Consider the following 20,804-nt stretch of genomic DNA (forward strand, 5'->3'; position numbering starts at 1 on the left):
TTGTTACGCTACTCTATGCTACACTACGGGCCAGCGAGTAATCTCCATAAAGCAAACACTAGGAAGAAGAGCGGGTATAGGGGCAAGAACGGATTCGGAACTCAAGTGGGGGACAATCAGTGAGATAACGGAGATCTGAGAATGTAATGCAAGGTTAACTGATGTTTTGTGTCTTCTTTCAACCTGTGTGTGTGTGTGTGTTTGTATGTATGAATCTCTGTCTCTGAATGAAAGACAGGACAGTACTGCATACTACCTCCAGTGAGCCCCAGTGCACCCTGGGAAATTAAATAAAAACCTGCTCCCTTCCTGATGATTAGCATATAACCTGCCTGGTGGGTGACATCATATAAAGCACATTGGACCTCTCTCTCAGTTTCATATCTGATGTGTGTGTGTGTGTGTGTGTGCAATATTTGATTTATGGTTCATATAAATATATATGTATATATGCATGTGCACATACATATATACTTATCACTGTGTATGTGTGAGTGTGTGTATGAAAAAGAATGTAATATTTGATTTGTGGTTCTTTTATTCAATATATTTTATTTACTTCTTGGTATTTGTTTGTTTGTGGTTTTTGGGGTTTTTTTTTTTAGTTATATTGTATCCTGGAAAATCTTCATCAGAATATTTCTGATAAGGAATTCTTATTTTATCAAATGATCTTAAATATTAATACTGTTATTTGCATTAATATTTTGTTATTAATATTGAATTATCATACATTTATAACAGAAGTGAACTAAAACATGATCACACATAGATTATACATCAAAAATAGATTTTATTGTCATTATTTATTAATAAAAAATACACCGAACACCAAAGATTAGTGAGAGTGTGAGTAGGTTGGGTGCTAACCCTGTTCTAAGTATATCTCATTATTTAGTAACCCGATATACTCCAACAGGTCCAACACACACCCACACACACACACACACACACACACACACACACACACACAGAGTTGCAGCAGAAAGGCACTTCAGCCCTGGAGCGGTGTTCAGTCCAAACCCGAAGGGAGCGTGATGCTTCAAATTGCTCCGGCAGTCTCAGAATACTCATTGATTTTCTCTGGTAGATCATTAAAGTCCCGCCGCTTCACTCTCTCTCTCTCTCTCTCTCTCTCTCTCTGTGTGTGTGTTTATAACATCTCTGTCCCGATACCACGCAACCGAAGCAGCTTGAACCTGCACATAATTAAAGTTTGAATAAACAAGTTTCCTCTCTAGTACTAGTTGTAGGATGGGACAGTTCCAGGTTTGCATCAGATGCAGGCACATTTCCGCTTTCAAAATGGACACTGCTTCTCCGGGTTTAATTGGAAACCTAAATACTTTGGGTAATGTTTAGCCCCTGGGACCCTCCACTGCCAAATCCATTACCCACACACTCGAAGCAGACACACTGACTCTCCTCAGCACGCCACGAAGGACTGAACTGACATCCACTGAACCCCCACCCACACCCCCACCCCACCCCACTTCTTCCCAACTTCCTCTTCTTTCTTTCTCTATAAACCCCCTCCCTCCCTTCAACACACACTTACACACACCAAGCTACAGCTGTCCTCCCTGGCAAGCCGGGCCCTTCATTACCGAAATAGAAATCTGTGTCCTAAGTGCTGCAACATTGCTAAAGCTAAATATCCGTCTCCCTGGGGAGCTAATTATGCCCCAGCACTGGCAACATGGATTCCTTTTTTTTTTTTCCTCACGCTCTCCCTTCTCTCTTTTTTCCACCTCTGATAACAACTGTAAAAGCAATTTAAGCATTTTTCAATTAATTAAACACATAGTCTTCCAGTAACCTCTTGTCATTTTGCCCTGCAGGACTAAAGCTAATTTGTGTAGGAGAAGAGAGAGAGAGAGAGAGAGAGAGAGTGTATGTGTGTGTATGTGTGTGCATGTGTGTGTGTGTGTGTGCGTGTATGTGGTGTGGACGGGGGGAGGGGTGACGTTTTCATCTTTAACAAAATATCCGCACAAAGGACTTAATGGTAATTTCATCTTTTCATATTTCATAAAGCTGAAAGGGGCGTGTCACTCGTAAATTTGGAATGACAGACTCTGGAGAAACTTTGATGGTGCGTTGTAAATCAGCTCCGCCGTGAACAACTTGTTTGCTTCAGTTCACAGGTCAAACACAGGAACGTGTCAAGCGCTGGGGTTTGTTTACAGATATTTAATACAGAGTCAGAAAGATGAGCGACAATATTGTATATAAAATATTGTATATAAAATACTGAAAGTACTGAAATGAGAGACACAAAATTTAGACAATAGCAACAAACACACAAACACTCTGTGTATATACACACTCATGCAGTGTGACAAGAGACGAGCACACATGCACACATGCAGATACGTACACAAAGGATCCCGCTACACACACGCGCACACACACACACACACACACACACACACACATGTGCAGTTTTACATACACTTATACACACTCTCTCTTACCCACTCTCTCTTACACACACTCTTGTCATTTGGTCAGATCAGAGGCATGCATGACATCTATCTCTCTCTCTCTTTCTCTCTCTCTCTCTCTCTCTCTCTCTGTTTGTTTGTTTACAACTTTCTTTCTTGTTTGTTTGTTTGTTTGCAACGTTCTTTCTTTCTTTCTTTTTTATCTTCTCTTCCTTCTTTAAGTTCTTCTGTTGTTTCTTTTTTAGCTTTCATGAATTCTTTCCTATTTTCCTTAATTCTTCATTTTCTCTTAATTTTCCCCATAATTTTTTTTTTCTTTTTTCTTCTTTGACTTCCTTTCTTTCCTCGTTTAGGATGAACTCAGTGATCCTCTCATGGCTGTTTTTACAGTCCTCGTCAGAAAGATGATTCCTGATTTCCCTTTCAAAACATGGTTTAAATATGTTCTCTTGAAGACAGAGACCTGGCCATAAAACCTGCACACCATCTTTCCATCTTTCTGTCTCTCTGCCACACCTCTCTCTCTCTCTCTCTCTCTCTTTCTCTCTCTCCATATTTCTCTCGATCTCTCTTTGCCAAATTTTAGCCCTTAACACACACACACACTCTCACTCACTCACTCACTCTCCCTCTCACACACACACACGGGGTGCAGACAGACAGGGAGGCCCAGCAGGGTTTCAGTGTTAAGCCATTAGAACTGAGGTGTGTGCTTCGACCATTACATGCATTACTGCACACACTCTGCACACACACACACACACACAAACACACAAACACACACACTTTCCTTTTTTCGCTACTTATTCCTGATACACTCTGCATTTTGCATGTAATATTGATCAACATTCGTTCAAGCAAATAAATGTTGCCGACTCAACATTTCAGAGCATTTACATTTTTATTAATCTATCATTTTATCTTCAAGAATATAGTCACTATCAACAAACAAAACTGAGCATTGCTTATTGAAAACCTGTCTTTTTGCAGACATCGGAGAAGCTCGAAGGGACCGAAGGCTGTTTGGAACAAAGATGTCAATTTGCTCCTGTTTACGGGTCACGTGGCTGTTTAAGCAGCTTTCTCTCCTGAAGCACAGGTGAGCTGCGGCTGCCTTTGATCTCGCCGCTCTGTTTGTGTTAGCAGGGTGGAACTGTGGTTCTCTGGGTCACAGATGTTCATGGGAACTGAAAGGTGAGCACACCCGTAGACATCAGCATGCCACGGTGAAATACATCCTTGCAGCCAGAGAGGAGAGAATTAGGAGAGGAGATCACTGGGAAATAACAACAGGGCCTCAAGCACCCAAAGTCTGGTGGTGGAAATGCATACACACGTTTGACTTGCAAGGACCTTCCATTGATAGCTAATTAATGCTCTCCTATACCTACATCCAAGCTTAGCCTTGACCTCAGCAGCCAAAAGGAAACATTTTGGCTCTCTTTTTTTTTTTTTTTAAGTAAATGCTGAAATTTTTGTAAAAAAAAAAAAAAAAAAAAAAAGTTTCCTCAATTTCCTCCAAGTTTCGTCAAAAAAGTTTCCACAATGTAAAACCTCTTCACATATTCCTATCCTTGTGGAGGCAACCGAGTACCTGAGGCAGAATCTTATCCAAATCATGGACAGGTGTAAAGCATTACAAAAAGAAATGGGTGGTATTTGAATTACAAATCACTACCTTGTCATTTTTATTCTATGGTCATGTGATGTAATTTGTATGGAAGTAGCTTTGAGCTTTTTAAAAAATACACAAATTGCAATGGCTAAAAATTCTCTCCACTGCCCACACACACCCACATCCACACACATACACACACACATACACACACCTACACACCAGAAAAACACAGCAGCGCATTATTCCATCTTCCAAATTCTTCTTACTTCCACCTTCACTGACTGAGAGAAAAAAAAATCATAATTCAGTTCTGGAAGATCAGCATCCTGCTTCCTACCTAGACTGCTCTGATCTCATAGCATTCCTGGTACAGAAATATTTCAGAAACCTAAAAGCCAGAATAATTAATTAAAGTCAGTTTTAAGGTTTAAGATCACTGGTCGCACTGTATTAGATCCCAGAAATGTCTCTGCTGAATTCTATAAGAGCATGCAATAACATTTTCCATGTCAGATTCTATGATGAAGATCCTCAAACTATAGGTTCTACATGCTTACGTCATCAATTAGCAAAAACTTACGTCATCAATTAGCAAAAACAAAGTGAGTTTGAAACACTAAGGATGTTTTTCTGTCCGTTAGCATGTTGCGTTTCTGTATTTACGTCCGCTAATGTATTTGTATCTGTCTCATGAGTTTAGCGCCACCTTATTCCATCCTCCTACTGGTGGATTTTAGATCTGAAGAGTTAAAAAACTTTGCAGTGGCATAAAATCATAAAGCTACCTTATGCATTCTAAGACTGCTGATCTCAACTCATGACCAAGGAATTCTTTTACAATCTGCCATTTTTTTCTGCACAAAGATCATAGAGTGTAAAGCTAGCTTTAAGCTTAAGGACGTTTGTGCAGATCAGTAGTGTGGATTCTGAACAATATCTAGAATTAATGTCATTAGCTGTCAGTCACCAGAGCAGTAGCTTTATACAAATCAACTGATTTCATGTCCATCTTTTAAAATATATTCCTATATTTTCTTAATAGAAAATTTATTTTTTTTTATATTTGCATTCAGGATATATTGGATTGCGTATCCAGAGTACTTGGACTTAAATTGACCAACAGTTTGTAAGAATAATGTTAGTGTTGTCTTTTCTATTTAAACGCACAAACATCTAGAGAATCATTGGCACAATGCACAAATGAAGCCTCATTGAAATAAAGCCTTGGCCTTGAAAAGGATTTGATAGTTTTTGGTCTCAATCTTGACTCATCTGGACTCGATCTTGATTTGGTCTCGATCCCCTTAAGACTCGATCTTGACTCGATCTCAGCTAGATCTTGGATTTGACATTGGTGATCTTGACTACAGCTCTATTTTTTCCCCATCACTGATTACAGATACATACAGTATATATCATATTTGTCTTAAATGTTAAATTACAGAACTAGATTCTAGATTTGATTTGCCTTGTGATGCAGGACAAGGCTTGAGAAACAAAACATCTCATCATGAAGGCATCGCTGAAAGAGCTTGCATTTGACTATTGGGTCAATACTTAATATTTAACTTACAGCTGTGTGTATTTCTTTGTACCAATGAAGAACTGGCTGACATTTCTTGTTTAATTCAAGTGTTCTTAATAATAAAAACGTTTTGTGCAAGAATAAGTACTGGATCATTGATTGTCTTGAAAAATCTCTATGAAAGATTTGAGATTGTATAAGAAAGTTAAGGTGTATTTATTTGACACAAAAAAAGGTTAAAGAAATCTCTAAAGTTATTCATTTGTGCTTTAGATAATTATAATTCTATATCTAAACCTGGTATTTTGTTCTACAGCTAATGACATTCCGTGGTTTGATGTATGATCTCTCATGCCTGTGCAGCACATAACACCACATGTATATCTTTCACCTCTATGCCATCAGCCTGATAGAGAGCAAATAGAGGTTGAAACCTCATCTGCATTGTTGTTAGTACAGATCATCCCTGACATCCAGAATGCAAGGGCTTCATCAGGAAGCCGTTCTGTTGTATCAGATGTATCTGAAAAGCTGAACGTGGGAGAGAAGCAAGAGAGGGCATGCGCTGTATGCAGAATGGTGTGAGCGATCTACATTTCAAATGCGGAGGATGTTTTCCGCTGGATGTTTCTTTGAAAACATGGCTACAGGGAGCAACCGAAATGTAAGAGGATATGGCATCAAAGAGCCTGGAGGAGAAAACAAAACAACAGCACACAGGAAGAGAGGAGCGGAGGATAAGTCCTTCACATACTCCTCATTACTGAATGTGGAGAGCTACATGACAGACGAATGAGACAAGAAAACAATCAGGGTTTGAGTACAGGTAGGAAGAGAAGAGGAGAGGAGAAAGTTTGAACCTGATCACATGGAAATTTTGTACACATTTCCAGAGTGATGTGGTTGGATCTGATTTGATTTCATACAAATGATGTTGTCGCTAGAGGTATGAACACGAATCCCACCCATTGACCTTTGTACTTACTTATTTCACATGGATAACGTAAAGTGCAAGCTCGAGATCATGGTTGAGAGTGATGTATAAGAAATGATGCATAAGAAATGAATGGAAACATAGTACAAATCAGAGATAGTGTTGGAATGCCTCCCCAGACACTGGAGCAGTTCACCATTATAAGGAAAATACAAGAACACTTCTGAAAAGAAAAAAAAAATAAAAGCTGCATACAATACCAAATCACTATACAGACACAAGAAAATAAATATTATTAACTTATGATGGTATATGATTATTGAATGATACTAAAAAAAACATTTGAAATGACAATATTAGTTGAAAATTAATTTTAATCTCATTTTTGCAGTCCTCTACTCCATTTAACATGACTGATCTGTGTGTGTGTGTGTGTGTGTGTGTGTGTGTGTAAATGATGCTATACTCACTTTTAAACTGTCATCTGTGTCCTTAAATTATACTCTGGGCAAGCAAAGCCTTGATGAAGGAATATTATACAGAATTATTTGAACACATCATATGAAACCTAAAATCAAGATGAAATATATTTATATTCATGTAGAAGCTAAAGAGGTTTGATGTTTTGGGTATAAGTGATGGTAGTAGCAACTTGTTCAACCAGGTGGTGCTCTTTCTTTCTTTCTTTCTTTCTTTCTTTCTTTCATCCTGCTTCATTTCCTTCCTTTCTATCTTCCATTATTCTGGCTATAGTCTGTGTACGATTAGACCTATCTATCTATCTATCTATCTATCATCCATTCATCCATCCATCCATGTGTGGTTCTGTTTGAATCATTTTGTCTTGTTACACTCAATATCTGCACATCTTTAGTTCTTTATTTCTTAATTCATTTCCTTCCTTGATTGCTTTCTTCCTTCAATCTGTCTCTATATCTGGCAGTAGCAACTAATCCAAGCAGGTGGTGCTGTTTGAAACATTCTCTTCTTTCTTTCTTTCTTTCTTTCTTATTTTCATCCATCCATCCATCCAACCATCCATCCAGATGGTTTCTAGGTGATATTTTCTTTCTTTCTTTCTTTCTTTCTTTCTGTCTGTCTGTCTGTCTATCTATCTATCTATCTTGTTACACTCATTTAATACACCTTTAGTCAGTCAGCATATGGACTCATTAAAAAATACAATTCCCAATCATTTCTCTTGTCTTGGACTCAGCTGTATTGACTCAATCTCCTAATTTTCTAAAGGTGTGTGTGTGTGTGTGAGAGAGAGAGAGAGAGAGAGAGAGAGAGAGAGAAAGCCCTAGTGGAAATGAGGTCCTGTGGTACAACTGTAAATATTTTTCGGGGTGAAGGAGATGAAAAATCATTTAAAAAATCAATGCCTGCTTCCTATAGACCATCTCAAACAAATCAATCATAATCTTAACCAGCTGGCAGGAGAAGAGGGAGGCGTGCAATCTTTGTCTGAAATCTCTAATTCCTGAATCCATTCTCATAACAGGGCCATCATCTGATCATTTAACTCAGCTAACAGTGAGCCTCCCCTCCTGAGGCCCTGGGGAAATGCAGCGAGGGCATGAGGAGCCTGAGTCAGAGGAAGCAGTCTACCTCCGTCTACCTCCGTCTACCTCCTTCTACCTCCGTCTACCTCCGTCTACCTCCTTCTACCTCCGTCTACCTCCGTCTACCTCTGCTCCTATTTTTAAATTTTTTAACTGACCTTGGTAGGTGAAGCCTTTTTTTGAGGAGAAACGGAGTGGATTAAATTTGTTAGCAAGCCTAACACTTGTCCACTGAGTAAGGGCAAATGAAAATAGCATTGTGCTTGCACATTAGGGATTATGGCTTAACTGAGTGAGGGTTAAAACAAAATAATAATAATTAAACGGCAGGCCTTGGGCCTTATGGCATTCAGCTTTGATTTTTTTTTATCTAAGACTGTAGAGATCATATAATATTTCTAATATTCAGAAAGTATACATTTTCACTTCATAGTAAAACACATTGTACTGAAATAAACATATTGTTATTCTTATTATTATCAGACTTTACACTGCATGTTAATTTACTGTATGTACTGCATGTTAATCTACTGTATGTAGTATGTACAAAAATATTATTTATGCATATCTTCACAGTAATAATACTCACAAATCATACACGTAATGAGAACGTATATTTATAACTTGGCAATACAATACCTCACCTTGCGTCTGTTTTGTCCTGGAAATGATCTGAGGAGACGACAATAAATCCAAGGCACTGAAGACTGAAACGATAAACATGTATATAAAAGAATGAACAAATTCATTACCACTTGATTAAATGACTAGGGGGGAAAAATCAAGTGGGTTCCCAGTTTAGCGCTTCTTGTTTGAAGAGGTTTAAACCAGACAATCCACTAATCCAGTTTTAGTGAGCGATCGCTCCTCAGAGTTTAATGCTTCCTTTTATCTAAACCACCTCATTCAACTGAGTAGCTAATTATCAAGCACTTGATGAGCTGAGGTGTGTTAGAGCAGAGAAAATCTGCTGGAACAGATTTGATCTAATCTGTCCTTTTGCTCTGCTTTTGTGTGGATATGCAGATGGGGAACTGCACAGGTTTAAAGGATGTGTTTATTACCATGTGTTCGTTGAGCTACTTCCTGGATTTCTTGCACCTTCATATTTAATGTGGTGGAAAAATGTATTGAGAAAATGACAGCAAAAATGCAAAAGAAACTATTGTGCCACTAATCTAGAAAATATAGTAAACTCTAAACTATACCTTTTGTTGTCACTGGATACCTTTGGTACCTTTAACGTGGATCTTGTACCTGAAAATGCAGACATATATATATATATATATATATATATATATATATATATATATATATATATATATATATATATTATAGTACACCTTTAAAATGATTCAAGTTACATAAATAGATTATACAAATAGAAGATACACTTTAGTAGTACTACATATTAAAGGGACCAAAGAAAAGATACCCTTGATGGATAGTACCACCCCAGTGACAAGGAAATGTACAGTTACAGTTCAGTACCTTTTTGTTTTTTCTGAGAAAGCATAAATAGAAATATCTTTGAGGTACAAATGTATTACTATTCTTAATTAACCACATATTATTATTATTATTATTATTATTATTATTATTATTGTTATTATTATTATTGGGAGCCTTCTGCCGCACGTGTGTTTAATCATTTAATAAAATTGCAAGGTCAAAAATAAATCAGCCCCCATTATTTGGCGAGGATCTCCCCAAAGCACAGGAGGCGGACTGTTTTGAATTTCAATTGGCTTGGAAGTGTCCAAAGGCCCCGAGCTAATCCATCAAAGACTATTCGCCATGAGTTAATCGCTTTACAGCGGGTTCGGAGTGAGAAGGAGCGCTGGACTGCTCTGCTTCTGCTTTACACACACACACACACACACACACACACATACACACAGGAGGGGGAAAAAAAGCCTGTCAAAGCGCTTTCCAACTTCATTTAACCCGCATCTGTGGCGCTAACAGTCTGCTGACTAATCACAGATTGATGAGTAATAAAAAAATTGCACTATTTCTGCCTGAGGCGGTTTAAAACCTCCTTAAAAACTCCTCTTCTGGAGAAATGTCTTTCATATTTAACCACATGGAGCATCTTTTTTAGACAAAATATTGACGTTTTGCGTCTCTGCCCTTGCCATGTTGCATTCAGACAGTAAAACATTCAATAATAATAATAATAATAAAGAAATCATGGCAGGACAGACATGTGTCCATCTTTTTTTATACACAGGTAGCACGGATGCATGTGTTTTTAAAGAAAGTCTAGTTGCCTAGTTTTACCTTTTTAGCTTTTAATTTTGTTTGTTATTTTGGCTTTAATCAGAAAGACCGATTAGTTCCGTTAGCAATAACTAATAGCAGATTTTATTTTATTATTTATTATTTTTCGAACGCATGTCTGTCACGGAAACAGTTTTAAAGGATTAGTTTGTTTGTTTGTTTGGTTGGTTGGTTATTAATCACAAAGACTAATTAAGTCTGTTAGAGACCATAGCTAATGTCAGAGCTGTGTTTTTTTTTTTTAAAGCTAATTGACCCACAATAAATAAATAAATAAATAAATAAATAAATAAATAAATAAATGAGAAAAAAAATTTAAATACTTTCAGGTTTATATAAAACACGTGTGGTCAACCAAAAAAAAAAAAAAAAAAAGATAAAGAAAAAAAGGAAGGTGTACAGTATCTCGGAAAGAACTTGATAGGAAGTCTGCATGTAAATGCTGCATCCCCCGCATGCACGGCAAAGAGAGAAAGAGAGAGAGAGAAAGCGCTCAGAGTGATGCTCTCTCGACCAATTTCCCGGACGGTGCGGTTTTAAAAATGGCTTTATTAATTTAAAAAAAAAAAAAAAACAGCTCGCGGAAACGTGCACATTTCTTACCTCAGTCCCAGCATCCGAGCCGCATGCGAGCTCCATCTCCCCGTCCCTGCTCTCCTCGAGTCCTCAGAGCTGAGCACACACTCCTGCCGGTGAAGAGGAGGAAGTAATTATCACCGATAATAGACTATCAATGAACGGTGACGTCACCGGAACGGGTATCCAAGGCAACCGGCACGCTATGTAAAGGTGACCTGGCATTGGCCGGTTGTAACGTCCTTCAAACCGGAGCTGGAAACATAATTGGCCAATGGGGCGTTGAATGGAGGGTTAAAATCCTCCAGGGGCTGAAGCAGGTCCAGACTGAGAGGAGAAGAGAAAAGGAGCCATAGCCTAAAGAAAGAGCAGTCATCATCATCATCATCATCATAACAATAATAATAATAATAATAAAATCATCAGCCTTCTGCTTTATTTGGCTTATCATCTTTGACATGTAGGTCCCATTTAAACATAGTGCATAAATTTATACACCTCGCAGTTATCATGTGTGCAGTGATAACAGCAGAGAGAGAGAAAGTAAAAGGTCACTGGATTCTGGACAACTGAATGAAATTAAATCTCCTGTTTGCTTTATGAAGCATAACCTGCATGCTTAAGTTAAATATGCATTTCAATTAATGGACTACACTACATTTATTATTATTATTATTATTATTATTATTATTGATTTAATAGTAGCTATTCTCTACAACAGATCAAAAGCTCATTGCCACGTTGGAAGTGGCTGGTGATCAGTACAGGAATGGGGATGAGATAAATATGGATTACAGTGTGACTGTATCTCGACTTCTGCTTGGCTCTTTAAGAGTTTCAGTGCTTTTCCTCTCCAGAGGCTTTTTAACAGCGCCTACAGCGATCCCTTTCGGCTCAGCGAGGACTTTAACCAACTCAAGCAGTGCAGGGGGAAAAAATGTATACATGAATGCAAATCTCAAAATCACTTTGTCACAAGATTTTTAGCTTATGGAACCTGAATATTACTTTTATTATTATTATTATTATTATTATTATTATTATTATTAGCATAGTTGCCTGGCATTTGATTTGACATGAAATTCAGAGATACTTTTCTATCACTTCTAGGCTGGACATAATATTTTATAGGAATATAAAGTAAATGCATGCTAATAAGCATAAATATTGGCTCTCTATTACAATTAGGTCTACTATTATATTTGTACAGTCAGTTTGGGCTGCTAGAATGGACCTTGCTCCATTTTAAACCTAAATAGCTTGCGTTCAGTTTGTTTTATTGCCATAATAGGCATGATACTGAGCACATATGGTTTTCAAGCAAACAAAATGAAATAAATCGGGATAAATCGGGGATCTCCTACAGCGCAGAGACAGATATCAGTGTAAATCAAAGCGGCTTAGAGGCCATGGCCGTGGCCTCATATGGACTTTAGTGTGTGTGTGTGTGTGTGTCTGTGTGTGTGTGGGTTCGGGGATTTGTGCTAAACAGGAGGAAGAGACGCTTCATTCCTGGATCTCAGGCTAAAAAGTGTCACTTAAGCTACCGCCTGTCAAAAAGTTGCTCACGCGCTCTGGTGCTGTGCAGAACCGACTCAGAGTCGCACTCACGCGCGCTGACACTCGTGCCTGCAGTTCAACCGATTCATTTACAGCGTCGAGTTGAGTGAGCGCGCCGTTTTTTTTTTTGTTTTGTTTTTTTTTTGCATACAAATAATAATAATAAAAAATCCTCATTAATCGATTGTCAGATAGTACTTGTGTTTTGTTGTTTTTTTAAAGGTTCCAACAAAACCGGATGAGCCTACCCGTTATTCGTAGAGTGTCTCAAAAATATGGTATGTACTGTCAACAAGCAAGATAAATGCGCGCGCAAAAAAAAAAATGCAAGAAAAGGAAAAAAAACCTGGAAGACGAAAGGAAGAGCAGCAGAACATGTAGCGTTTCTCCTCTGGTGTTTGGCAAAGCGGTCTCTGGCAGCCAGCTTAGTCCATTTGCTATTAATCAAGTGTGAAAGTGACGGCTTCATGTGTTTAGAGAACGAGGGAAGTTGGAGCTGATGCGCTCTCGGCTCGCATGAGATCGCCATCCAGGGGCTGAAGCGGTTCGGTCTAAAGCAATGAGGCTTGTTAGAGGCAGAAAAAAAGGAGGGAGGGGGGTTGTTAGCGAATGTCTCTGCGCGAGTATGTCAGAGAGAGAGAGAGAGAGAAAGAGAGAGAGAGAGAGCTGGAACCGAGCACCAGCTCTCCTGCTCCTTCTCTGACTACACCCGAGAGGAGGAGCGTGAGGAGGCGACGTAGTGGGCGTCAGAATCTTCAATTTCCAACTTAGCATCCTGGCAGGGCACTCCGCGGCGCAAAGCCCCGTCCGAGACGCGCAAAAAAGAAAACTTTCTCGCTTAAAACACGGCATGAGAGAGGCGACAAGTCTAAGCGGCGAGGCTCTGACTCGAAAAGTCGATCACCACTGATCCACAACAACAACAACAGCAACAACAACAACAACAAGAGCAGTCCGGTTCGAGTTAACGGAGAGAAGTCAGAAGTCTATGCATTCGTCGCTCCTTCTGATTCCCAGTGCGCGAAGGCGACGGACGCGCGCTCTGCTCATCAGGGACTCTATGCGCGAGCGCGGAAGACTGTGTGTGTGAAAGTGAAAAAAAAAAAAAAAAAAAAAGCGGATTACAAAGTGCACCGAAAAAGAAGCTCGTTCTGCGGCGCTTGGCCATGGCGTACCCTCAGGGCTACTTGTATCAACCGTCCGCCTCTTTGGCGCTCTACTCCTGCCCAGCGTACAGCACGAGCGTGATCTCGGGCCCGCGTACCGAAGAGCTCGGCAGATCGTCGTCAGGCTCGGCATTCGCACCCTACGCCGGATCCACGGCGTTCAGCAGCGCCTCAGCTGCCTACAGCTCGCATCTGCCGTACGGAGCGGACGCCGCAGCCGCCGCCGCCACTTTCACCTCCTACGTGGTGAGTAAGTTTTTTTTTTTTCTTTTCTTTTCTTTTCTTTTTTAACCCCGTGTTATAGCTGTAGCTTGGGCAAAGTTAGAGGGCCGATTGCTTGTGTCCCTAATTTGTTTGTGTGCTTGTAATTGCGCGGGTTGTCTGCGATAGTTTTTTGGCTATGCACGTTAACCAAATCCAGCTCCAGTTTCTCCAGTCTGGATGCATTTTCTGACATTGTTAGATGATAAATATTAGGATGCAAAAATACTAGTCTGCAGAATAGTCTGTTTTTTGCGAAGCAAAAAAAAAAGGCTTGAAAAACAAGTCGAGCAAAAGATTTTCAGCAGCAAACATTTGCGTCGCATTTGCATGAGCTACATATGGCCCTATAACGCAAAACCCTCTTAAAAGGCAACATTTTTAAAGACTTGTTTAATTACGGATTTTTAGCCTGGTTTTTGTGGAGAACGAGCGTTTCGTTTGATTGTTTGTTTGCTTGTTTTTTATTAACGGAACATTTTGTTATTTAGTTTATAAATAACAAAATATCTGCCTGCGTAACCTAACAAACTGACAGTATGCAAAAATAAATAAATAAACAAATAAATTAAAATAAAATAAATAATAATAGTAAGAAGAATTTATAAGTGAAGAAAACATGAAATATATTTAGACATTTATAGAGATATTTCTGAATAATAGAGACAGTTTGCAGAACAGAGTATAAATTGTAAAATCTATTTTATGCACTGTTTTTTTTAAATGTTTAAAATATTAGTTTTCACAAAGGGCAAAATGTGTTGAGTTTGGCGCGTCAGTAATTTGATTAATTAGATTTACAGTGTGTGTGTGTGTGTGTGTGTGTGTGTGTGTGTGTTGTTTTACGTGTTCAGTAAGTTTTGAGGGCTTGTTAAACTTACATCACGTTAGTGTGAGTGTTTGTATATATGTGGTACAGTGGGCTTAATGGTATTTTGGTATTTTGCTGGGTTTCTTGCAGAGTTCCCCCTATGATCACACGTCAGGCATGGCTGGCTCTATCGGCTATCACCCGTACGCAGCTCCACTGGGTTCCTACCCGTACGGTGACCCTGCGTACCGTAAGAACGCGACCCGGGACGCCACCGCGACTCTGAAGGCCTGGCTCAACGAGCACCGCAAGAACCCGTATCCCACCAAGGGCGAGAAGATCATGCTGGCCATCATCACCAAGATGACCCTCACCCAGGTGTCCACCTGGTTCGCCAACGCCCGGAGGAGACTGAAGAAGGAGAACAAGATGACCTGGACGCCGCGCAACAGGAGCGAGGACGAGGAGGAGGACGAGAACATCGACCTGGAGAAAAACGACGACGACGAGCCTAACAAGCCTATTGACAAGGGAGACTCGACAGATACGGAGACAGGTCTGTGGAAAAATCATCAATTTTTAATTCGCAGTCGTTTTTCCATTCCGGGCGCAAAATTGATTGCTGGTTAATGGCGGTGTATTATTTATAATAGGACAATTGCTTTAAATAATAATCACCTTGAGCTCTAATTTGACTCCTTATGGAGTGAGAATTGCTGGTGACGCGGGGTGTTTTGCAGTCCATTTATCTTGAGCTGCATAATAGGGGCACAGCTGGTGTACTGAATCTCATTTATTACAATCCAATTATTATTATTATTATTATTATTATTATTATTATTATTATTATTATTATTATTATTATTATATTTTGGTGCTAATAATAATAATAATAATAATAATAATAAGCACCACCACAGGGTAGTAATATTTGTTTGTTTTTCAAATAGTACTGTCTTCTTTATTCAGTGTAATTATATCTATGCATATTATTTGTATTATTATATATTGTATATGTTATGTATAATCATCTCACTCCTTATTTTATATGTATATATACACACACACACACACACACACACACACACACACACACACACACATTGCCATTCTTTATTATGTATGTATATAATTATATGTCCATTTTGCCATTTTTCAGATCCCAAAATCCTGCACGTGGGTGAGGCGCCGTGCGACAGATTTCAAGACGACCACCACGGCAAAGACTCGGACCCTTTGCTCAGCGATTCGGACTTGAAGGAGGCGGACGAGCGCGCGGACGCACTCGTGGACCCGTCCAAAGCCACCACGTCGTCGCCGCCGTCGCTCGTGCAGAGGGCCCACGAGCTCGGCGTGCACGACAGGCCGCCGGAAGTGGCGCATGGCGCCTCCGCGGTCAATCACAGCAACGCCACGTCCGTTATCCACTCTCCTCCGTCCGCGCCCAAGCCGAAACTGTGGTCTCTGGCGGAAATAGCCACGTCCTCGGACAGGTGCAGAGGAGGAGGCGGCGGCGGCGGAGACGCAGGGGGCACAGGTCAGAGCGCTCTACCGGCGGCCAGCGCCGCGTCTCCGAGCCGGACCTCGACGCAGTGCGCGCTCCCGAGCGGTGCCGTGCTCTCCCGGCCCCTCTACTACACGTCGCCGTTTTACGCGGGCTACACGAACTACGGCTCTTTCGGCCACCTGCACGGCAGCCACGGCTCCGTCACGAGCTCGGCAGCGACGCACTTCAACGGAATAAGCCCGAGCGTTTTGAACCGAGCCGAGGCTCTTGCCCGAGAAAGCAAAGCAAGGAGCCAAGCGCAGGTAGACTTGTGCAAAGACTCCCCTTATGAACTCAAGAAAGGTATGTCCAACATTTAATACCGGAATTCGTCTCCGCGCTCATGGACTATTATTTATTATTTGTGGTTGCATATAAAAGAAGACGACGAAGAAGAGAGAGAGAGAGAGAGAGAAAATAATATTAATGATAAAGGGATTTCGGACAGTTATTTTCTGAGTAAATGCTTATCTTCAAATCTTAGTTTCTGAATGGTTAATCAAGATGTAACATCTAAGAATTGTCTTAAAACGCTGCAGCCGCCTAAGTCTATTTGTATTAAAGACTAATATGTATATTTAATGTAGCATTTTTGTATTTAAAATGGACAATACACTATCTTTGAAGTAAATTATGACAAAAAAAAAATCGCGTGTGCAGCAGTTGTTTTGGGGCACTTGCATGCTTTTGGATGACAAATGTGACAGCTGCACAGACAAAAAGCAAACAATGCTTTAAAAAAGTCCTTTTCACATGTGAAAAAAAAATCACACATCGGCAGGTCAGAGGAGAAATTCCCAGCTTCAGGAATTCAGTGAAGTAGATCTGTCTGATTTTTGTTCCTCTTATTTTTCTTATTATTCCGAAACGCTTCATGGTCGACTCCTGGCTAAAGCGGGTGTTTTTTTATGGCCTCTCTTTTATCACCTGTATGAGGGATAATAGTTCTCACAGACTCTCAGGCGTGAACATACTTCAGCAGGTGAATATTGATATGACAACGCTGGCCGAAGTGTCGAGCAGTCATTTAACCCAATTACACTCCATGCGCGTCGTGTTATGTGCCGAGCGATCGGGTGTTGAACTCCAGTAATGAGTTCGATTTTATGCCAAATTTAGACCCTCTTTACTGTTTCCGAGGCGTAGCGACTGAGAGGCGCCCGCCACTGCAATGCTACGAGGTGTTTGGGGAATATGCGTCTCGGTTATACACTTAATGGTGTGAAAGGTTGAATAAATAGCACCGCGGATTACGGACGCGGGTGCAATCGCCATGAGCACCGTGGCCCTGCGCCTCTAGGCCGTTTCTTAAGGAAAGCTCCATAGCTCTACCCTCCTCCGCAGGTAGGTGTCACACTTGCTCCTAATACGGGCCGTGCACTCTTAAACACACACACACACACACACATATACACACACACTCAGAGGGAGCATCTTGCCTCAGGTGGCACGCCAGGAGGAGGAAATGGACCTCTGTCAAACCCAACTAAACTAACAGTGGATCAGGGCTTCAGGCACGTGCTTACACTGTTGTGTGAACAAATAATTGCATTTTTTCCCCTACGTATTTATTTATTTATTTATTTATATACAATATCAACGTACATCCCGAATTAACATTAGTCTATAAAACCTTTAAATTACGCATTTATTATTATTATTATTATCATTATTATTATTATTATTACAGGGATAATCTGGGTCCAAAGCACAAATCACACACCTATATTAAATGTAAACAATCTGTACGAATTGTGCACGATGTATTGGAAACAATGTAAATACCTAAAACGAAATTATTAGAAATCACACTAATACAAATTCATAACTAACCAAATACAATTTTTGATCGAAAAAAAAATGGATATTAATATAATCACTGATTTACTGGTAACCGTAACCCCTTTAAAAACAGACACTCATGTCTGGCTCTTGGCACAGGGTTTGGATATTATAGACTGATTGACACGTCGTCAGAATCAAGATGTGGCCCTCTTTGGAAAAGGCGCAGATAATTAGCTCCGGTATTTAATTCCGTGGAGAATTTATAGTGTTATACCTGTAGGCTACATAGTGTAGATTCAATACAAATGAACACAACTGATTTAGAAACCATATTCAGTTTATTTACGCGTATACTACTACTACCACTACTACTACTACTATTACTTATTATTATTATTATTATTATTATTATTATTATAGGGAAAGGTATAAAAGGGGAGCAGATTGGCCAGGTCTGAGGTCAGGTCATTAATCTCTATAGTTTACTTTGCACCCTCCACTTGAAAAGTCCCCTGGGTTACATTGAATTCCCGCAGCTCTAATGTCTTTCCCCCGCAGCCCAGAGACCCGCCATATTTCATCTCTCACTACACCCCAGCCTCCTAAATAGCATAATCACCTTTTTTTTTTTCTCCAGATCCCCTCTAGGAATTGCTGCTCCTTCTGCGCATTAAAAAGCTTTTTTAGTAGATTTAAGTAAAACGGAAATGACATTCCAGAGTGCCACAGGACATTCTCCCAGCCAAGGAAACATTTATTGGTTTCGAGTTTTCACATTTGAGATATTTTCTGCATCATATTTTTTTTAAATATATATATCTAGGCCTGTATTTCAAGCCTGACTTTCTTTTAAAATATTGAGCTATCGATAATAATTTACGATCTCATTTTCCGCCTGATGGAAATCAATTGAACGTTTAAACGGATAAACTAGAAGGAGAAGGGAAAGCCTGGTTCAAAGGGTTGGGATATACAATAGCAGTGTGTTTGTGTGTGTGCGCGTGTGTGTGTGTGTGTGAGTGAGAGAGAAAGAGAGAGAGGAAAAAAACGCCTAATAGGTTCAGTAACAGTCGTGTGAAATCCTTCCCACTAATTTCTGCACTAAGTTGCCCGGGACTGTTTTTTTTTTTTTTTTTTTCTCTTGCCATATTTAGTCGTTATCAGCTCTCGGGGATATTTGCAAAGGCCAGACCACGTGACTGATCCGCCGCTGTCGCTTCATTTGATGTGTAAATTTTATGGCATGAAGAAAACGGCTATACATTATGGAGATTATGGATATCTGTGTATATATTTGATTCTCTATCTGCTTTATGAGCATTCCTACCAACAGCAAAACTTCCCACAATTCCGTGTAGTTGCAGACATTTATGTCTCTTTCTCTACTGCAGAGATAAACGTTGATTTTTTTCCCCAGAAGCTTGTGTCGAATCGAGTGAATTCACTCGAGCTTTTCTGAGCTGTAAATGTAAATGTCATGATCTCTGATCTGCTGGAACAACCTTTTCATTTCATTTCACTGAAACGAGGCTCAGGCATGCAGAAAACTTCTTTATTCGCAGAATGGAAGAGAGGAAAAAAAGAAAAATAATTAGAGGTAAAACAATAAGTCAGTTGTGCCTAAGCAACAACTCAGGACTTGTAATAACATCCAGTGATTCATGTTCACTTCCGCATTTGATCTTTTTTTTGGATGAAACTGAAAGCAGGGTGTTGTGCAACGAAATAACTTTTTTTTCCCTTTTTCCTCTGTTTGCTTTATTTAATCATCAGCACAGATTTCACACATTTCACACATTTCACTGGAGCCATGCGACTTGATCAGGCTGGAGTGAAATTATTCTAGGAAGGAAGACAAAAAAAAGTGTAAAACTGCAAGGAATGAAAGAAGGAATAAAAGTGAAGTGCTAAATGATGACTAACACCGAGTAGAAACCTGCATCGTGCTGATCTTTCACTGTTCTTCAATTCATAGATTTGTTTTCGAAATATTTCATAAAAGTCACTGACATTTCAGTGCTTCTCATTAAACCAGTGGATTTATCCAGATTATAAAGCTGAGGAAATGATTTTTAAGATTTAAAAAAAAAATAAAAATTTAAATTGGAAAATAGGACTATTTATGACCCGACATGAAATCTCACACTTAGAATTGTGGGTAATTTCATTCGCTAAATATATAGAAATGAAATCTATAAAACATTTTGATTTCAAGAAAGAAATGTAACCAAAAAATTAAAAAAGAAAAGAAAAAAAGCCAGGAAAATAACCCATGAAGCAGTGTGTGTGTGTGTGTGTGTGTGTGTGTGTGTGTGTGTGTGTGTGTGTGTGCGCGCGCGCGCTCGTTCCAAAGGAAAATCTAAGAGCACAAATAGTCCTGGACCTAGTCACGTGACATTAATGGCTTCCGCGTTTCTTAAAAAAAAATCTAGCTATAGAAAGTATAATAATAATAATAATAATAATAATAATAATAATAATAATAATAATTGGAGAAAAACGGTGTTTAGATGAAAAGGAAATAAATAAAGGAGTTTATGTCGAATGTGGAAAAAAAGATTTCTTTTTGATAATTTAACCCATTGCTGAAGTGTTACACCTGCCGGCCTGTAACTGCATGTGTGTGTGTGTGTGTGTGTTTGTGGGTGTGTGTGTGTCTCAACCTGTTGATGATCGCGTTGCAAAAATGTGCTGCAGCGAATGTTTCCAGAAAGCACGTGGACTTTT

At 39.5% G+C, this 20,804-nt stretch overlaps 1 protein-coding gene and 1 long non-coding RNA gene across 5 annotated transcripts; one reads left to right on the top strand and one right to left on the bottom strand.

Moving 5' to 3' along the window:
• Nucleotides 1–1,524: 1,524 nt before the first annotated feature.
• On the bottom strand, nt 1,525–13,153 carry LOC128317479 (uncharacterized). 4 transcript variants are annotated; one of them, XR_008301007.1, is made up of 5 exons: nt 12,757–13,151; nt 10,976–11,305; nt 9,298–9,346; nt 8,166–8,796; nt 1,525–8,135 (listed from the first exon to the last, which is right to left on the bottom strand). It is a non-coding gene; the product is annotated as an uncharacterized LOC128317479 (long non-coding RNA). The 4 variants fall into 4 exon arrangements; XR_008301005.1 differs by having other exon boundaries at nt 1,525–8,796; XR_008301006.1 differs by having other exon boundaries at nt 1,525–8,796; nt 12,855–13,150.
• irx5a (iroquois homeobox 5a) lies at nt 13,151–20,208 on the top strand. The gene is made up of 3 exons (XM_034299763.2): nt 13,151–13,920; nt 14,897–15,302; nt 15,906–20,208. Exons 1-3 carry the CDS (start codon nt 13,675–13,677, stop codon nt 16,610–16,612), a joined length of 1,359 nt encoding a protein of 452 aa, XP_034155654.1. The 5' UTR covers nt 13,151–13,674; the 3' UTR covers nt 16,613–20,208.
• Nucleotides 20,209–20,804: the final 596 nt, after the last annotated feature.

Source organism: Pangasianodon hypophthalmus, chromosome 25 (assembly GCF_027358585.1).
Source record: "Pangasianodon hypophthalmus isolate fPanHyp1 chromosome 25, fPanHyp1.pri, whole genome shotgun sequence".
Classification (NCBI taxonomy): Eukaryota; Metazoa; Chordata; class Actinopteri; order Siluriformes; family Pangasiidae; genus Pangasianodon; species Pangasianodon hypophthalmus.

Bases quoted from the DNA above. Each gene is read 5' to 3' on its own strand.
- irx5a (XM_034299763.2), top strand. From the start codon at position 13,675: ATGGCGTACCCTCAGGGCTACTTGTATCAACCGTCCGCCTCTTTGGCG. The intron at 13,921-14,896 runs GTGAGTAAGTTT...GGTTTCTTGCAG, and splicing joins CCACTTTCACCTCCTACGTG to AGTTCCCCCTATGATCACAC. The intron at 15,303-15,905 runs GTCTGTGGAAAA...GCCATTTTTCAG, and splicing joins CTCGACAGATACGGAGACAG to ATCCCAAAATCCTGCACGTG.